At 35.6% G+C, this 18,496-nt stretch overlaps 1 protein-coding gene across 1 annotated transcript in view; it reads right to left on the reverse strand.

The window, feature by feature from the left end:
• The window catches only part of PTPRN2 (protein tyrosine phosphatase receptor type N2), a 663,462-nt gene that overhangs the window by 355,351 nt on the left and 289,615 nt on the right, over window positions 1–18,496 (reverse strand). Inside the window, exon 11 of the mRNA XM_037386391.1 lies at window positions 6,718–6,797. Coding sequence (XP_037242288.1) covers window positions 6,718–6,797 — 80 coding nt within the window. The remainder of the gene's footprint in view (window positions 1–6,717; window positions 6,798–18,496) is intronic.

Raw genomic sequence — 18,496 nt, forward strand, 5'->3', positions numbered from 1 at the left:
AAACGCACAATATTCCAAAAGAGATAAAAGCGCAATATTCCAAACTCACTGCATTAAATGATATTTTCCAGGTTTTGTTCCAATTCCTCTGTGAGACTATGACATTTTTAAGATGTGAATCAGTAGTATCTATTCTAAATATGCTTTTAACTAAGTACCTGGATAGCTAAATAAAACTTTAATAAACTTACTGTTGTGTTGACAATTTGTTCCTCGTTGTGTCTTTCTTTCTCCTAGTCTCCCTTATCTACATTTATACATTCTTTACATATGCATATTACAAGTAGCTTTATTTTATTAAGATCCAAAGTTACATGAAGATAAATCTGAGGACAGTTCTCTCTCTTTTGTTCTCCTGAGAACCTCCTAGAAAACTTTTCTTCCTAATAATGGATAATAGTATAGAACTACCATGTTTCTGTCAACAGTGCTGGTATGGTCAATACTTACTGGCTAGAAAGCAGAGTGAGCCTCTGCAGCATTCCTAGAAACAGTCAGTTTAAGTTGCGTACCAGTTCCTCATCAGCTGACTCTCTAATGCTGAGTAAATTATCTTCCCTCTGGGCCTTGTTTTGTCAAAATGCAAACCATGAAATTAAGAGGTGTGCACCCTTTACAGAGGTATTCCATAAATGTGTTTTTATTACATTTTTATTATGCAGTAAAGTGTAAAGATAACCCCTTTGGCCAACAGAAGACATATCATGGCTAGAACGAATACAAGAGAGCAGCCATATAAATAACTTGCAACATTTTAGACTTTCATCTGATTTGCTAAAAGTTGAAATGTATTTCAATTATACCAAAAGTTAATACAAACAATTGCTGCAAACAGCAAAAAAAAATGCATCTAAACATTATAGCTTTAACTGATTATTTGTAATTTCATAGCTAAGTCTTTTAAAATATATCTATAGCACTGAATTTATCAGGAAATCAAAATGTGTACATGTCAGAGTCTCAGCTCTTTTTAAGTGGGCTAAGATTGGATGTGTGACAAAACTGCAATCCTGCTGACTGTGCTTAAGAAAAGGGAGCAATAATGGTTTTCTTCATTGACTGTTTAAGGCAGGTTCCTCACCAGTATTTTCAAGCTGAAGAGGAATCTGGAATCATCTTTTAGTGCAGGTGGGCTGCTTCACTATCTGACATAGCTTTGAATTTTTAAATTTCTTCATCATCAGAAAATTCTGTATTTCAGTCCTGCTATCCAAGGACATTTTGTTTGTAGGATGTGATAGAAACTAAAAGCCTTTGAAATTAGACCACTAATTTATGTACTTAAGCCTACATATTTAGAAGATTAAGTTTTGATGCCTATAAATACACCTGAGACCTACCAAGCAAATGAAAAATATTGGAGACAGAATAAAGCATAAATAACTTCTTCACCAATTGAACCCAGGGCCACTAATATGACCGGCCATTTAGTCATCGTAATTAAGATTAAAACTATGACATCTTGGACCACTCCACACCGATAATATACAATCAGCTTAAATCACTAGGCAGTGTAAGTTAACTCTAAGGGTTTTGAAATAGTTTTAATCTCAAAAGGACTGTTTAATGCCAAAAGCTAAGTATCACGTTTTGTCTGTTTAAAGCTGCCAATTTTAGCAAAAATACTCAGTTTAGATGTCAAAAGTTCTATTGCAATATTTGTTGCCATGGATATTTCACCACAGCTGGAACATGACCAAAATTTGTAGGTGTCAAATCTCAAAATCTGAAAGTTTAGAAATTTAAACATTTGCAGTTGTTTAAAACTGCTAAGAAATTGTAGATGATTTTTTTTATCTATTCCAATACTTTTGAGGCAGTATTTTTACTCAAATTATCTTCTTATACTCTTACATTCTAATGATAAGATAGTACTTTTTCATTTGTAGTTTTTCTTCAGGGGAATTAATTCGGCAGTGCATTTTTTTCAGAAGAAGAAAGCTGGCAGAGGAAAAGATTTTAGACAAGAAAGTTATATGATTCAACACCCTACTCCCGAAGTCAGGATTAATGGTTGGTATCAAACCATACATGTGAAAATGCAGGTTTTACCAGCAGGGCAACAGAAATGTAAAAAAAACCCTCTCAACAGACAAAATCCAAACCCCAAACCCAAACAAATTCAATAGCTTCGTTAAAAGTTTAGGGAATTAAAAAAAAATTATATATATATATATATATATTTAAAGTTATATCAAGGTTTCTGGCTTTTCATCATGGTGTATATCACAATATATTTTACACACGAGGATCTGCACACAAGACCAACACCCTAGTATTTGGTTATGCATTGCCTTTTGCTGTGCTATCTGTCCCCTACCACTAATGTGCCTACACTATGCATACATCCCTTTGCCCCTTCAATCTCCATTTTTTATAACACCTAAAATGTTGCATTTTAATACAACACCAAAAAAACATAAGCATGATTCTAACTAGTAAAAGCCTGTAGCCACACATAAGTAAATTCTTTTAATTCATTTTGGCAATACTGAGGATCTGTGCACAAGACTTTCTCCCACATCTCTTTTTCATGTGTGCAGCATATATATGACTGTTACAGCCACCTGATGCTAAAAACCTATGCTTTGAAACTTCTGAAGATTCCTGTTTTCTAATTATCACTGCTACTATCCATGTATTTGCATAAACAGTGGGATTCAAGAGTACCTATAAAGCAAACTCATTGTTCATTACCATACTGACTATACTGCAATTTTATATAGAGTTATCTTACTGATAATTGTTCTCTGCTAGACTTCTCCTAACCTTTAAACTGAAGAGAAGAGAAATCCACATTCATTTGTCTAAACGATGTCATGTGCCAAGTGTAATTACTTCTAGAGCAGGGCATCTATGTCTAGAGAAAGTTTATTTCTTCGAAATATTGAGATGAAATTGCACTGCACCATTGAGCCTGACTTATTAAACAGAAATAGGCCAGAGGACAGCTACTTGATCTAAGATATGTTCTATATTATGAATGTCAAAGTATGTGGCGCTGGCAAAACATTGGCTGTCCTGCTCTGCAGTCAAAGAACAAATAAAGGTATTGCTAATGTGAGAAAGCAAGCTATTCACAATTTTAAATTACTCTGTTGTCAGCTTTCCTATATACTTATGTAGCCCTAGAAACTGCAAAAACAAGTAACCAAAACATTCACACAGAATTGGAACTCTGGATTACTAGGAAAAAGTTTTATCAGCAGGAACACGGCTGAAGGATTTCAAAGAATTTTATGTTTCCACAGGCCAGGTCTCATGTACACCAAGAAGAATGGATTTCAAACTCCAAGAAAACATAGGAAACCATTTTTATTGTCATACTTTCAAATCTGTATTTTTTAGTAGATATTCTAAGTCATTCATCTGTTTGTATAGTTAATTGCTAGAGTCCCATGCCTTTTCTAACCTGCACATTTGTCAAATTCCACAGGAGAGGATGGAAAACTTTAAACAGTTCCCTATATTTAAACCTAAATAATGCAAGGAAAATATGAAGTTTATCTATTTTGGTTACAAAATATATGCCACGTGAATAATAAGATCAAACTGCAGCAGAGACAGTTCCTGAGGATATCGGTGAGATGTGCATGTACATAACATCTGCACAAATAGATTCCTTTTTGCAAATCTGCATAATTTACATTCCCATAATTATTACAGCAGCTGATTACCTCCAGTTCTAAATTATTTTCATTTCTAAGGATGTGATGGACAGTGAAATTCTGTCATTTTTGTCTATCTATTTTCTGTAAACGAGATATGCTCTCAAAGTTCCTGGCTAGATGTCAAGTTACCTAATAGCATACAGCCTCGAGCAACGCACTTACCTGTGCCTACCCTGGAAGATTGCATTGATTTATTCTGCTTTGGTTTCCTTTGGTAAATTAAGTTTTTGGAATGCTTTTGTGCTAGACAACTGTTGGCTTTTAAAATTTTTAATTACAACTAAAGCCTGAGAAAACCTTTTATGTAAGTGTATGCTGCTGTTGATCTTTTACTTGAATTTATTTTTGGCTTTAGAGATCTGCAGGTAAGAAGTTTCCTTAAAATAAATGAACTGATTCCAAAGTACATTGACAAGCTACTGCAACCATATTTATCATTTAGGAAAGAAAAATGAGATACATTTTAAATTTAAAATATTTGATGGCTGGATAGAATTGTGAGCATATTTATTTTTAAAGGCAAACACAAGGTTTAGTTATAACCTGGTGATGTACTGAGAAGAGCTGATGTAAAACTCCTACAAGCCACTTTCTGCAACCATCAGACCCTGAAAATTTTAATGTACTAAACAAACAGAAAGTAGGAAATACTTTGGGTAAGAATATATAGATCAGATAAAATGACTATGTAAAACAATAATTTAAGTTGGTGAATCTGCACAACTTCCTCTGGGGTGACTTTTTTTGGTCCCCAAAACCTCCCAACTTTGTCAGCAATATTCAAGGAAGTTGAGAACAATTACTTTGATCCTAGTGGTAAGAAAAAAACTACTGTTACTGCTTGAATTTTGCTGAAATAAACTAGTCACAACATTTATACTTTTCAGAGTAGCTTGCTAGGAACAGGCCAAGGCACATCAGCCACCTCCCAGACTTGGAAAGGTTTCTGTGGACTTTTTAATTCTCAGGGGATGTCTATTCCATGAACTTGTTTACATGTAAATTTTTGAACACATGTAAGCTTCATTACTCACAACAGGCAAAGCTACAAACTGCATTCTGATCTATTTTACTGCTTTCTACCAGTTTAATCTGTTCTTCCATTGCAAAAGCCACTGCACAACCTTGTCCACATTCACTGTGCCACTCGGGACTTGACAGAACTTTCTCATACTGTATTCATCTTTTTTTTCTAAAATAAACCCCCCTGCCTCATTTTCCCATTTGTTATATGGAAGATATTCCATACTTACAGTCATACCTTCTGCCTTTCTCTGAATCTTTCCATTTCAACTGGAGTTTCCAACCTCTCTGAGGTATGAGAAGCAGAACTGTATGTCATATTTAAATATAGGCAAGTTATAGATTTATGCAAAAACAAATGATATAATTCTGTTTTTTATTCCTTTCAAAATAATTCTTTAAAACACTTTCCTTGTTTGACTGATAATGGAGGCTGAATTGCTATTTTCATTAAATTACCTATTACTACACTAAGATCTTACTCCAGAGCACTCATAGTCTATTTAGACCCATAACTTCACATGTAAAGCTGTTTTTTCTCCTTATATTTCTCTTTCTTTTACACTAATTTACAGTGAATTTCATTTGCCATTTTGAGTCCAGTCACTGAGTCTGGTAAGGTTTTTATACATTTCTAAGATAAACCTTCACCTTTAATACCGTGAGTAATTTAGTATTATTAGCAGGATTTCTCATCACACTGCTCACTCTCTTTGCCAACACATTTTTAAGTAGGTTGAATGCAACAGTCCCAGCAGACATCCTTCCACTTTTCTGCCATCTCGAGCCTTTTAGAAAACTAGTAATTTATTCCTAATCTCTCTTTCTTGCCTTTTAACCAATTACTGATCCACCATTTGTGTGTTCCGTATTCCACATTCTAAGAAACAGTTTCCTTAGAAATGTGTAGTGAAAGACCTTGGCAAAAGTCTTTGGCAATCCAGGCAGGCTCTGCCAGCTGCATCATATCTGTCAGCCCCTTCAGGGGGATTCAACAGGTTTCCAAGGCAGGGCATTGATATAAAAAGCCATGTGAATTCTTCACAGGTATATCATGCACATTCAGGTGTCCTATAATTCAATAATTACTTAATTGTAATTTCCTAGTTTTGACAGTAGACATCCACAGCTTTTTGGCATGTTAAACCCTTATAAGAAATACAGTATCCCATCTGCTACTCTCTCACCACCAGTTAGCAAGACCCTTCTCCAAGGGGTCCTGCAAAGGAAAGTTCTGGCATAGGAACTACCCCAGCTCTTTCTACAACTAAATTCATCCACGGTGAAGCAAACACATTTGGGGTCCCAGTGTTTATTTAAATAAACTTTTTTTTTTGTTTCTATTTTCAAGCAACATTGCAACTTGTTTACTCATAATTTTTTAAAACCTATCAATTGGGTAATTTGGAAGCAAACCAGTTACCAACTCAGTTACTTTGCAGAGATTATTTCTCGCAGTCAACAGCTCCATAATACAATTAGTAGCCAAATTGACAAGAAGCCAACAGAAGTCCTTAGAACAGTGGTAGTTATTTGGAAGCAGTTTAGCTCCAGGAATACATCTACTCCCAAGATTAACTTGTCGTTGAAATTGCCTAAACAGTACAACAACACAGGTATATTTCTACTATCTTTTGATCCAGAAATTAAGGCAAAGATGTAATAACATTTTTGATCCCTGAAACAAAGTATCAGAAAAGTGAAAGTTTACAAATGGCCAATTGGTTCTTGCAAGTTCATGTCAACACTGAAGAGTTTTTCACCATGCTAGACCTTGACTGCAAGTGTCTATTTAACCCTTATCCTTAAGAAATCCTTAAGCAAGGAATTCTCAGGCAGTTTCAATTGACTCAGAGATGTTGCACTTCAATTTCCCATATGTGCCACTCACCTCTCAATTGTCTCCCTCTTTAAATGTCATCCTCCTGGGAGAAGAGGGTGTCTCTGCACTGTTTGCAGTGTTACTGCCCACTGCACAGGCATGGAGGAAGTCATGGTTTGGGCATGGAGGACAAGGACTTACCTGCTGCTTCAGCAACATCTTCAGTTGAAATATTTTGGAGGTTTGAATGCACTCTGAAGGTCACAGCTGGTCCCAGCACGCTGGAAGAGATTATTAAAAAATGTAAGATTCATAATCAAGAGACATGGCATAATATTCCTTATCAAAATAGGTTTTTAAAGAGAACCTATTAAGACACCATTTAGCCCTCTTCCTTTTGCTTCATTAGCTACATTTGCATACATTTTTATACCTCTTGTGGTTTCTTGTGCGTATCTTCTGCCTATCTGAAAGGATTTCGATGACATTAACTAAACTTCAGAGCACTCCTGTAAATACTATTCTTATTATGGAGACAGCAAAATGAAGGCACTAAAATTGTTATTCACACAAGTACAGCATAGATCATCACTGGAATTTAGCATCCAAAGAAGATTACAAGTAGTTTCAAATTTTATATGATTGACATCAGTACAAGCTTAGCCCTGCTGGTACAACTGAAAGCCAGAGGGACAACGAAGAACCTCCTTATATTTATCTCGATCTGCAAGACAATGTGTGGGGAAAAGATTTTGGACATATTTGATCCAATGGGTGATTTTGACTAGAAAGATACCACAAAGTATTTATCTTTTAACAAGAGAGGTAATCACTTCTTTGAATAACTTATGAGGGGGAATGATTTGACTCTGTGGTGACCTTTTGGGGTGTAGCTTCATGGTCCTTTATGGCATTAAAATCTGTAAGGCATTTACAGAGAAAGCTACTGATCAGCCAGATGAAGAACAACAGAGTAAATTATTCAGGGTTTCACCAAAAAAATTAATTGTGCATTTTTAAAGAAAAATAAATCCATATATGTAATGTTGCATTCATTCTCCACCCATCCCAATCATATCCAACTTACACACACATCTGATGAAAGGAATAAAGAAATTTCTGTTCTGATATCCTTAAAACTATACTGAAGTACATACATATATGAAACAAATACACACACACAGATACAGTAAATGCCTTTTGAAAAAATAAATAAATATCCAGGTAACATGAGACTATAGAAACTATAAAATAATAATTTACAGAGAAGAAGAGTGCAAAGGGTTAGCAAAGACAAAAGTTGTCACTATTAAAAAAGTTTACTTACATACTACGTATTATGTGAGTTCCTTAGTTTTCATTATTCATATAATCAGTGAAAAGAATTACATTTATACTAAAACAACCCTACTTAAAAGGTGAAATACACTGGCTGGAACTGTACATGTAACAGTTGCGACTTATGAAAGAATGAAGTCTGAAAAATTGCTGCATAAAAGAAATAACTTGAAAAATATTTTTGTTGCAGAGCTTGAAATGAAATATTAAATTATTCTTTTACTAACAAGTTAATATTTTGCATTCAAACAACAAAGATCACTTAATGAAGTGTGCTTAATTGCATTACATATATCCTAGACAGGAATACCTTTACACTATTTCCACTTCAGGAAGAAAAAAAATGTTATTAACCATAAGACTTTGCTTCAAGCTCTACAAAGGGAAACAGAGAAAGACTAAGATGCATCCTTTCAGTCTTGTACTAGCAAATTATGCACTGTGCACATTTTATTCTGGAGTTAATAGGAATTGTCATTAATCAATCATTTTTTTCTAAATACTCTTCAGTGGGGGAGGAGAAAAAGAAAACAGAGATATTTTATTGCTAAAGGACACTTCAGATGCCAAGTCATTAATGTATAAGAAATGTATTTTAATATTGTTAAGTAATTATAAAGTATTTATCAGCATCATTTAAATAATATTCTAGGTTATCATACTCAAGAGTTGCGAAGTGTACTTTATTTGAGATAACTGCTTTAGAAAAACTCACACCATTCCCCAATTCTGTCGCTAACGCTGAGATAATCAACCATAAAAGTCACCTGGGAGTTTCATCATACCATACCCTGAACATAACCAATCTTGCACTGTCCTTTCTGCATTGCCAGCCTGAGAGACACGATGATTCCTTCCTAGCTGCTGGGACCTTTACAGTGTAATTAGCAGTCTGCTTTAAATAAAAGCAGGCACCAATCCAGTATATAGCTGTCCCATGACAAAGACAGGGTGAAGAAAATAACTTTAGGTATTCCCCCACAAATCTACACTGCGTAGTCCATTATAGCTGAGAACCTGGAACCAATACACACTTTCAAGCACAACGTAGTTATACTTTTGCTTTACCAGCAAAGACATAAAATGTTTCTCCCCTTGCCTGGGTTTTTTGCTTCTCTCTCTGCCCCAGGGCTCACTCCCCCCTCAGCTGTCCTCCTGCCCCACTCCATGCAGCTATGCACTTCATGGCATCATTATAAACATATAGATTAAACCTGGATCACTTCAGTGATCCAGCCCAGGCAGTGAGAGGCCAGGATTTCAAAGTGGAGCCTGGCAGGGACCATCGCACTATTCTCTAGTGACTCCACCTGGATAATCCAGGAACAGGACAGGATTTGAGCTGTGCCCATGTAGGCATCGCCACAAGCACTGCCACTTCTTGTCACTGATGAGACAATTTAGGGAAATAAAGAGCAAAATGCAGGATGGGAAAGAAGTTCCTATGCAAGTGGGACGATATTGGGTTAACAGCATTCTTTTGCAAGAAAGAAGAGATCTCAGAATCGTTTAAAATACCCACTCATATATTTCTGTGAGAGGTATTGCTTTTCTCTACTGTAACAACTGAGTGCTTGAATGTAAGGAATCACCTGAGCACTACATAAACACAGCTTCACTAGGAATGTTTACAAAACACAGAAAATAAAGCAGCTCTTGTCACAACTTCATGCACATTGTTATTCTGCTGTTTATTTAAAAGCAAACAAAAGACCTTGAGATTACTTGGTCAAAATTGCATTTCTGCTTGATGTTTTGGGAACTGACTGCTTCAGGAGCTCATAAAATGAGATTTTTCTCATGGGGGCTTCTGGCAAAAGCACTCAATAAATAAACATTTCAATAACAATAGATGCCCTTTGGGGAATTCCTCGCTGTTCATTATGTGTTGGACAAGAGCATTTAAACAAAACCAGTAATTATATGACTGCAAAGTTTTTTTAAAAAGACTTTTTAATAAGAGGGCAACCAGCCTGAGAAAAGGTTCTAAGATGTATAAAATGCACCCCTGATACTACCTAACCAGGAACTTTAAATTAGATAGATGAGACTGCTTTTTCATGCGGCTGTCAAACCCTCTGAAGCCTAGCTAATATTAATGGCAATTGTCTTTACATCACTCTAAATACGGAGGCTCACTGAAGTGCACGCGATTGTTTATGACCTGATGAATTGCAAACAAACCATTCCCACAGATGAGGGAGGGTGCTGCCTGTTAGCAGAGGCATCCCTCCTGGCTGGCAGGTTACATCACACCAGCACTCAGCCAGGTGTGCCGGTGAAAACCATCAGAAATGTTCCCACCAAAATGCTTAAAGTGCAACACCCAGGCTGAAACATAGCCTGCATCTAAGACATGCATCTGCTGCACCTGAGATTAAAAATGTTAGGTAGTAACACTTTTAATCTAGAAAGACAGTATTTTATATCAGATTTTTTGACTGTTCCCCACTCTCCCCCCCCATCCCCATCAATGCCGATACAGCTATACCTTTGAAAATTTGTAGTTGACTCTTCTGACATGAACTTCCACCCAAATAAGAGAAGATTGTGAGTTTCAGGAGGCATCTGGACTATATTATTATAATTGCACTTATCATTCTTTTCTAATACTTTGCTATGACAGTTTTTTTGAATAAAGGTAAGCAGGTCTGGCTTCAAGGCTAATAAACAGTGACTTCTCCCCATGCAAAATGTAATGTCTTTTGCAATGACCTGCTAAATTTATTACTCAAAATTTACTGAGTAATTACCCCCTCTGTCAGCTGTCACAACTTCTGCTTTTTTTTTAATTTCAATAATGTTGCTTTCAGCCATAATAGTTTTTTTTTAACAAAGACATTCAAAGCATATTGCAAATTGTCACCCTTATGTGCTGTTGTCTTATATTCTGTTTACTAGAGATGAAATAATTACAGTGTTTATACCAAAATGACTTGAAGGTTGATTGCTGATTTAATAATATCCCCTCCCCTTGGGTTTATACTTCCCATCTGAAAGTGTGAGGGTGTACAACATGCACAGAAACAAACAATATTCTTCGTGTAAAATATAAGTATTTCCTTTCTTTTACTGACTAACAACATTCTTATTATTTTTTTGCCTGTCAACAAATGAATCATCTGAATAAACAGAGCTGGAGCATGATCAATATGGCAAGGTCCATATCACTTTCAAGCCGTAGGTTATAATTATGTTTATGAATGACAGGATTTAAATCTCCATAAATTATGTACCAAGCTTTGCATGCCTGTTCTTCTCCCTCAAGTGTATATACTTTAGCATTACAGTATCATACAGAAGGTTTACTGTGAAATACAGTCACAGTCTATCATACCCCCTAGTGGAAAAGGATTTGAGAAACAAGTGCCAATGTGGTTACGTGTACTCTTGAAGATGACACATAGAGCTGATGCCAGATGGAAATGAGTTGAGGTTGTACTGCATTTTTTAAAAACAGACAGACAGAGTGCAATTTCTCAAGATTTGAGGAAGATGAGGAGGTTAGGATTGGATATTTCCAACATTAAACATTTTCTTAATGACCCTATTTTGTAAAACAGAGCTTGCCTTAATAAAGCTTAGATTTGAAATTAGAGTCACCACTTGCGTATATGTTCATTTCAAAATCCTTTAATCTCTGGAGGTTAAGAAAAGCAATTAGTAACGCTCCAGAGGATTGTGCGAAGTAATTTTATAGCAGTGAAGGTAATTGTCTCAGGAAATGTTTGGTGGGCTTGAACTAATGACTTGCAATGTGTACACATTTCTGTGCTTACTGTGTTTAGGAATTTGAAGCTTATGCCCATTGTTTATATTGCATTGAAGTCTTTTCACCTCAATTTTGGAAAAAATAAAATGCTCATACTGCTGTAAATGGGTTATCTATTATATACATAGCTATATAAACATACTTATGTCAAATCAAATTAATAAGGAAAAGCACATGATGAAAAGAGGCATTTTTGTAATACAGTATGTTTATATGATGTGATTTACAGAGCAAAGCAAAGGCAGAAAATTGCAGCTGGTCATTGTCCTATAACATAAAGGGATTAAGAAGTGTACACTGGCTGTTTTGCTCTCCTTCTGTTACTCAGACCAAGTATAAATCCATTGACCACTTGGTTCAAGTTTCACCAACATTTTTAACCAGAAATTTTGACCAAAATTTATTTTGTGAAGCATTGCATCATACTCTGTTTATATTACAAAAGCAGGTACCTGACTAAAGTTCAAAGAGTCAGGAAATCTGAGAAGGATGTATTGTGCTGACCTACTATAAAATAACTTCCCTGAACTGGTGAGTAGAGAATACTGATTATCTCCCAAACTTAATACAAAAAAGGCACACATTTTACTCTCTAACTTCTTTTCTCTTCAAAGACTTTCTTTGTTTTGCACCTGAACAAAACAAATGTCAATGTACAGCTGAATATATTCTCACATTACTATTGACACGTATGTACTTAAAGCCAGTGATCAATTTAAAAATCTTTCCCAGTTTTAGTAAACTGAGCTTCTTGAGCCCTTCTCTGGAAATCCTTAACATGCTTCTTAAACTGCAGAAGGACACACAGCGTTCCACAACATGCTGCAATACAGCCAAAAATACATTATCTATTTATATGTATATCCTTTATATACACTAAGCAGGAACTGTCTGTTTGCAACACTCTCTATGGAAATGTGGTCCTGTACTGAACACAGAGCTAGCACGGAGAAAGTCAAACATTGGTTGTATTAACATCACACCTTATGTCTGACAATGACCAAGTAATAAAGATGAAAAAGCAAAATCCCTGCTAAGGGAAGGACGTTAATTGCAGTGCTCACCAGTTAGTGGTTGATTTTCTGTCACCACTCGCATTTCATTAGAGTGGTTTACACCATGCAGCTGGGTGAGGTGTAACAGATAGACCACAAAGATTAGAGAGATTGACAGTTTCAGAGCAATCACATCTTGCAAATGTAACTACATGGAAACAAAAGTTAGGTCTGGATTTGATGGTTGCAGCTCAGACTAACCTCTGCAAGCTACATCTACAGTCTTCATAAATCAGGTCATTATTTGGCCACCTTGTACCGCCCTCTTCTCTCTCCCTGAAACCATCAGGGCTGCAGAGCGACTACACGGAACACCATTTCAGGGGGAAAGAAAAGGGCACGACAAGGTGTGCAAATAATGAAATGTATTCTGACTGACACACTACTGTCGTTAGAAAGAATTTCAAGAGCCAAGTCACAGAAAAGGGAGGACTGGTGCAAAAAGAGAAGCTTTCCAACAACAGCAGTCCATGTTTGGTGGGTCTCTGGTACCACCCAATATACTAAATGATGGACTTTTAATTATTTTACATTAGTCATTAATTTTGTATTAATCATTTAATCTATATGCATCAAAATTTTGCTAAGTACACTGATACTAATTTACCGTGCAAAAGACGATGAAAGAGTATTTTAAAGATTTTACAACTCGCTTCATCTCAGGTAAAGATTATTTTGCTAAGCCTACAATTTAAATGATTTTAAAAAGAGACAACGCTCAATTTAGAGAATGATGCTACACTCAGTTTGTCCTATTTTTATTCTTCACGAAATGCAACTTCTGATGATTACTCAATATCTATGAATAATTTGCAGAGTTTTAAAATAATTTTTCTATTAATCTGTCACAAACCATGGAGCTTGACATTTTCACCATGCTGAGTACATGAAAGCTGCCAGCTTTGTCTGCCATGAAAATAAGGTTCTTAATTACAGTATTTAAAAGAACAAACCCTACAAGTGCTATAATTTTTTACAGCAAAAGAGTGCTTGGACACTGAGAGAGTGGGAAAATGGTCTCAAAATTCTGCTTAAATGTACAGTGATTTTTCTTTCACTCCTCAAAGATTAAGGTAAAGGATAAAAAAGTTATGTCATTAAAAATATATAATTGTATTCTATTTACATTTCTGTTCTTTATACCTTGTAGTAGTCTGCTTGGTACATAAAGAACAGACAGTTTTAATTTTAGCCAGTAAGCATTCAATGCATTTTACTGACTTCAGGTCTATTTACCCCCTGCACACCTGTGTTGTTAATGGAGTCTGTTGAAATCCCATGTAAAATTAGTCTACTGGGATGATAGCCACCTTATGCTCAATTTGCACAAATCATTTAATAATTAATGAAGAGCATGACTCATGTGTTAGGGCTTTTGCAGAGGTAAAGGTTCAGAGTACTCACACCTTTGATAGGAGCCAGATAGGTCACAGATTTCTTTGATGAAGATTAGGCAGCACAACCAAATACCAAAAAAACCCAGACTTTGCTGCAGCCTCAATTAAAAAAGCTGCAAATCTCTGAGTGCTACAGCCAGAGCCCTCCTGTTTTCACTCTTAAGAACTTGTTGCCTTGTCCTTTAGTTCTCAGGAGACCAACCAGAAGATTTGTTCTGGAGCTTCCCCTGCCAGCTGTGAAGCAGAGGCATTTGCTTTGCAAAGGAGTCACTACAAGTGGAATTCATTGAGCTCTTTCAGTCCCACCTACAGATGCAAATTTACTCTGACTGCCTTTATGGCTCCTAAGGAAATACAAACCCTTCCATAGGCAGGCTGTGGTGCAGCTCATACGCCTGGACATGCAGTATTTACTGGCTAGAGTGTAAAAAAGTATGTGCAGAATAATTATTTAACTTTTTCAGCCAGGCCAGCAGGTCTGTAATGTTCCTTGAATCCACCCATCCATCCAGGTGACAAAAAGTGAGAAAAAAAAGTGTGTGTTTGTGTATGTAGGAGAACCAGGTAGCCAAGGGCAGGAGCATCAAGACATAGATGTAAGATATACTCCTATAAGGGACTATTCTTTTAAACAAATCTCTATGTGATAATCTTTTTCTGTTTCTAACACTAGTTACTCTATTTGTGGACCAAGCTTTAGTTCAAGACTAGTAATCAGAGTTCTCTGTTTCTATTCTCATATCTGTCACCAAATTCTGTACCATCTTAGGGAAAATCAAGCAAACCATCTTGAGTTTCAATTTACCCATCTGTAGAATGGAAATGATTACCTGTTAATAATATGTACAATGTTATATAAATTAAATGCAATGGCACATATTCAGAACTTCCTTGAAACAAAGTATAGCCTGCCTACCTTATAATGTTATAAAATTTAATTTTATTTAAAAAGGAATATGATGGCATTCTTAGTCATATAGAGGGATGAGTAGTAGAGAAATATGAAGTTTAAAAAAAGATAGATAAACTTCAGAAGCCCACACATCTGTATAAACCTCTTGAGCAGGGACCTGTGAGTACATGGAGATGTATCTATAACACTGGATTTCATTCTGCTTTTGATTACAAAGGTACAAATCCTCTGATTTAATGAGATGAAATATTGTAATGGAAAGCCAAACTTTGTACATTTTTATTTATAAGACTCTCCCTAGATTTTTATGGTCTTTCTGTTTTGTCACCTAGAATTCATAAAATGCTGCAGGCTAAAATCCTTCTTGTTATTTTAATGTATTTTTATATTTTTCCAGCAGGAAAGTTACAGTGGAGAAGGCAAAATGATCTTGGTTATATGCACATTTATTAAAGAAAAGCACACAAAATATATTGTACCTCAGGGGAAAAAGCCACAAGACTAATGTAATGCTAAGGTTGAGAAATCACTCATTTTTAAGTAAAGAAATTCATGGTTGAAACTTCCACCTTATTTTTGTTTTCCTTATCCTCATTCCTTTAAAAAAATGATGTATATTTATATTATAAATTAGTTGTCAAATAAGACATTATGTACCAGAAAACACAGTGTAATTTCTTATAAAAGCCTGCATGCGATGAGTTACAGCAGTACATTTTTCAGACAATTTGTTTTCCAGACTCATTAAATCTGTGGAAGAAGTCAAGTTTGAATAAAAGTGGTTCCATTATTTCTGAGTTATGCTTTTATAACATTTTAAACAAGATTATGCCAAATAGCCTTAGCCTGTTGGTTTGCTATTTAAAATCAAAGAACAGATGACAAATATTGCTCAACTTTTCTGAAAGGCGTATCTTTTGAGATGAAGCACAGCACAGTTCAGACTGGGATAAAAATGTTGCTTAATTTCTGGACAATAAATGGAATGGAAATAAAAAAATCGATCTATTGCTAGTTTATACTACAGCACCTTAAGGAGAGGAGGAGGACTATATGTTTTTTCATAAGCACAATATTAAAATATTTATCTTAGTAAATCTAAATGGCATAGATGGCTGAATCTGGAATCTGCCAGCCTAGAAAAAACTTTGCAAGAATATCAGTCCACAGATGTTTAACATACAATGCAAGAGAAGATTAATTACACCGAATCAAGGAGAAAGGAATCATGGAGAATCTGTACAGCAGAAGGAAGTTTGCAGATACAAACCTGACAAGACACTGTGCTACCTGTCCCACTACTGCTCAGTGGTTAAATAATCCTCCCTCACACTATCCTGTCTCTCAAGCTACTGATAATTTCCTGAGATGTTCACATTTAGAGCATACATATACCACATGTCATAATCCATCAGCATGATGAAGTGAAAATACCAAGTACTGTTCGAGTGTTTAGGTTCTGGATGACTGAATGATTAACTGGCTGATTGAGTTTTTCAGGTGTTAGAAAAATAACATGACAAACAATGAATAAAACCTATACAGCATGATGAGGACACTGCAGTCAATGCACGTGTTCATAATAGGTGAGGCTGTGAGCTCCGCTCATCAGTGTGCCTGCCCGACACTTCCGATTTGAACGCATTTAAAGCTTTTCCAAACTTTCACCACTTTGGTTTGATTTTCAGACATCTTCTTCACTTCACGTTCTTTTCACTGGGATGGTTGGCTGGCTTTTCAAATTGTATTTATTCCAGCCCAACCGTTTCAGCCTTTCCTAAAAACAAGAATAATTGCAGGTATAGCTTTGTTGTGTACGGCCTTTTCTTTGAAAAGGAGGTGGAAAGTGTCTCTAATCCCACTGCTTGAAAACAGAGATTTGAAGTAGAGTAAGAATGTAACCTTGTAGCTGTCCTCATGATAAGCCTTCCAAATTCAAGCTTTTGTTAGACCAGTCTTTACACAAAAATATGTAAAATACCATAGTTGACACTAAGGACATACTACAGTATAGTAGGAAAAATCAATCTTGACTTACTTTGTATCTAGATATGCAGTTTTTCTTTTCAAAATATTTTTTCAGTAGGATCCCTGACATCCAAGGATGAATGATGGTCAAGTAATAGAGAAGACTAATATTTTCAGGGGCCTGAATTTTTATTAGACTTCAGGAAGTATCTTGCAAATAAGGTATGGACCTATAAAGATGTAAAGGTCCTACCGTTACTTTGAATTCTGCGGGTACCATCCAGTTCTGCCTTGGATTCAGATTCACTCAGCTCGATTGAAGCCAAGTCATTTCAGGCATTTTTTTTGCTTTTTCTTTTTCTTTTATTTTCTTTTTTTTTTTTTTCCCCCCAGTAGCACTGAGAGCTGACTTCTGGGACTGTTGAACACTCAGAATGGTAATTGAAGCCAGTAAGATCTGTCTCAATAAGTGAAGTTTTTCACAGAAGAAGCTGAATAAGCTATACTCTGTGACATCAGACTGGACACCTCATACTAGCAAATGCTTTGACATTAATCTCTTCATGCATACCTCCAGCTCTGTATGATCCTAATAATATGCCACATCTCATGTGAGTTTGTCAAGCATATTGATAGTGCAGTGAAGAGCAACACAGGGAAAAACAAAAACAAAAACCCAAACCAAAATAAGAGGAGATGGGGTTTCTGACCTCAAAACAGGGTTTGAATAATGTGCAGTAAATAAAACCTGCAGCCACACACTGAACAACGAAAATAAAATGAAACATTGAAGACCTGCTTATTAACTGAGCATTTTATTTCCTGCATATGGAATAAGACAGAGGGATGCAGAAAAATACATAGATATGATCAAATATTTCAAGATTATATGATAATTAACCTTTATTGAAAGATTGATATTTTTGGTCAGCTGAACAAATTAAAAAAAATAATGGCTTGAGTTTAGTCCAAAATATTTTTTGTTTATAATTATCACCAAAATAAAAGCATTTTCCTTATAAGTCAAATTTGGTTAAATTTTTAAAATAGTTATTACTTCGAATTTAAAAATTATAGCATTTTATTTTCAAAATGTCAAACCAACTGCTGGGCTACTACAAATTTGGAAAGGCATTTTTCAGCTGCAGCCTCCATACAATTTCCATACATACCTTCAGTTATCCTGAATTTTCAGTTTTTCGTATAATAAACTATTCAAGTAAAACACTGAATTCACCTCTAGTCTCAGCGTGGGTAGGGAGAGCAGTCAGGTGAAAGCTGAACAACCAACCTGAGGCCTGGAAGTTTGAGATTCAGACTCTGAAAGATCAGTGATTTTGTCTTTTAACTTAGCTTTAGACATAACATATAGATGCAAGCAACCATACATGATAGGGGAATACTGGTTCAATTTTATGGCTTTGCAATGAGGGACATTATATTAGACAACCAGAATCAGTTTTTTCAACTGGAAAAAATCTATTCATATTAGCATTTGAAATTTAGCATGAGTATCCTGTTCATCCCCAATGTTATA

This window comes from Falco rusticolus, chromosome 4, assembly GCF_015220075.1.
Source record: "Falco rusticolus isolate bFalRus1 chromosome 4, bFalRus1.pri, whole genome shotgun sequence".
NCBI classification, from domain to species: domain Eukaryota; kingdom Metazoa; phylum Chordata; class Aves; order Falconiformes; family Falconidae; genus Falco; species Falco rusticolus.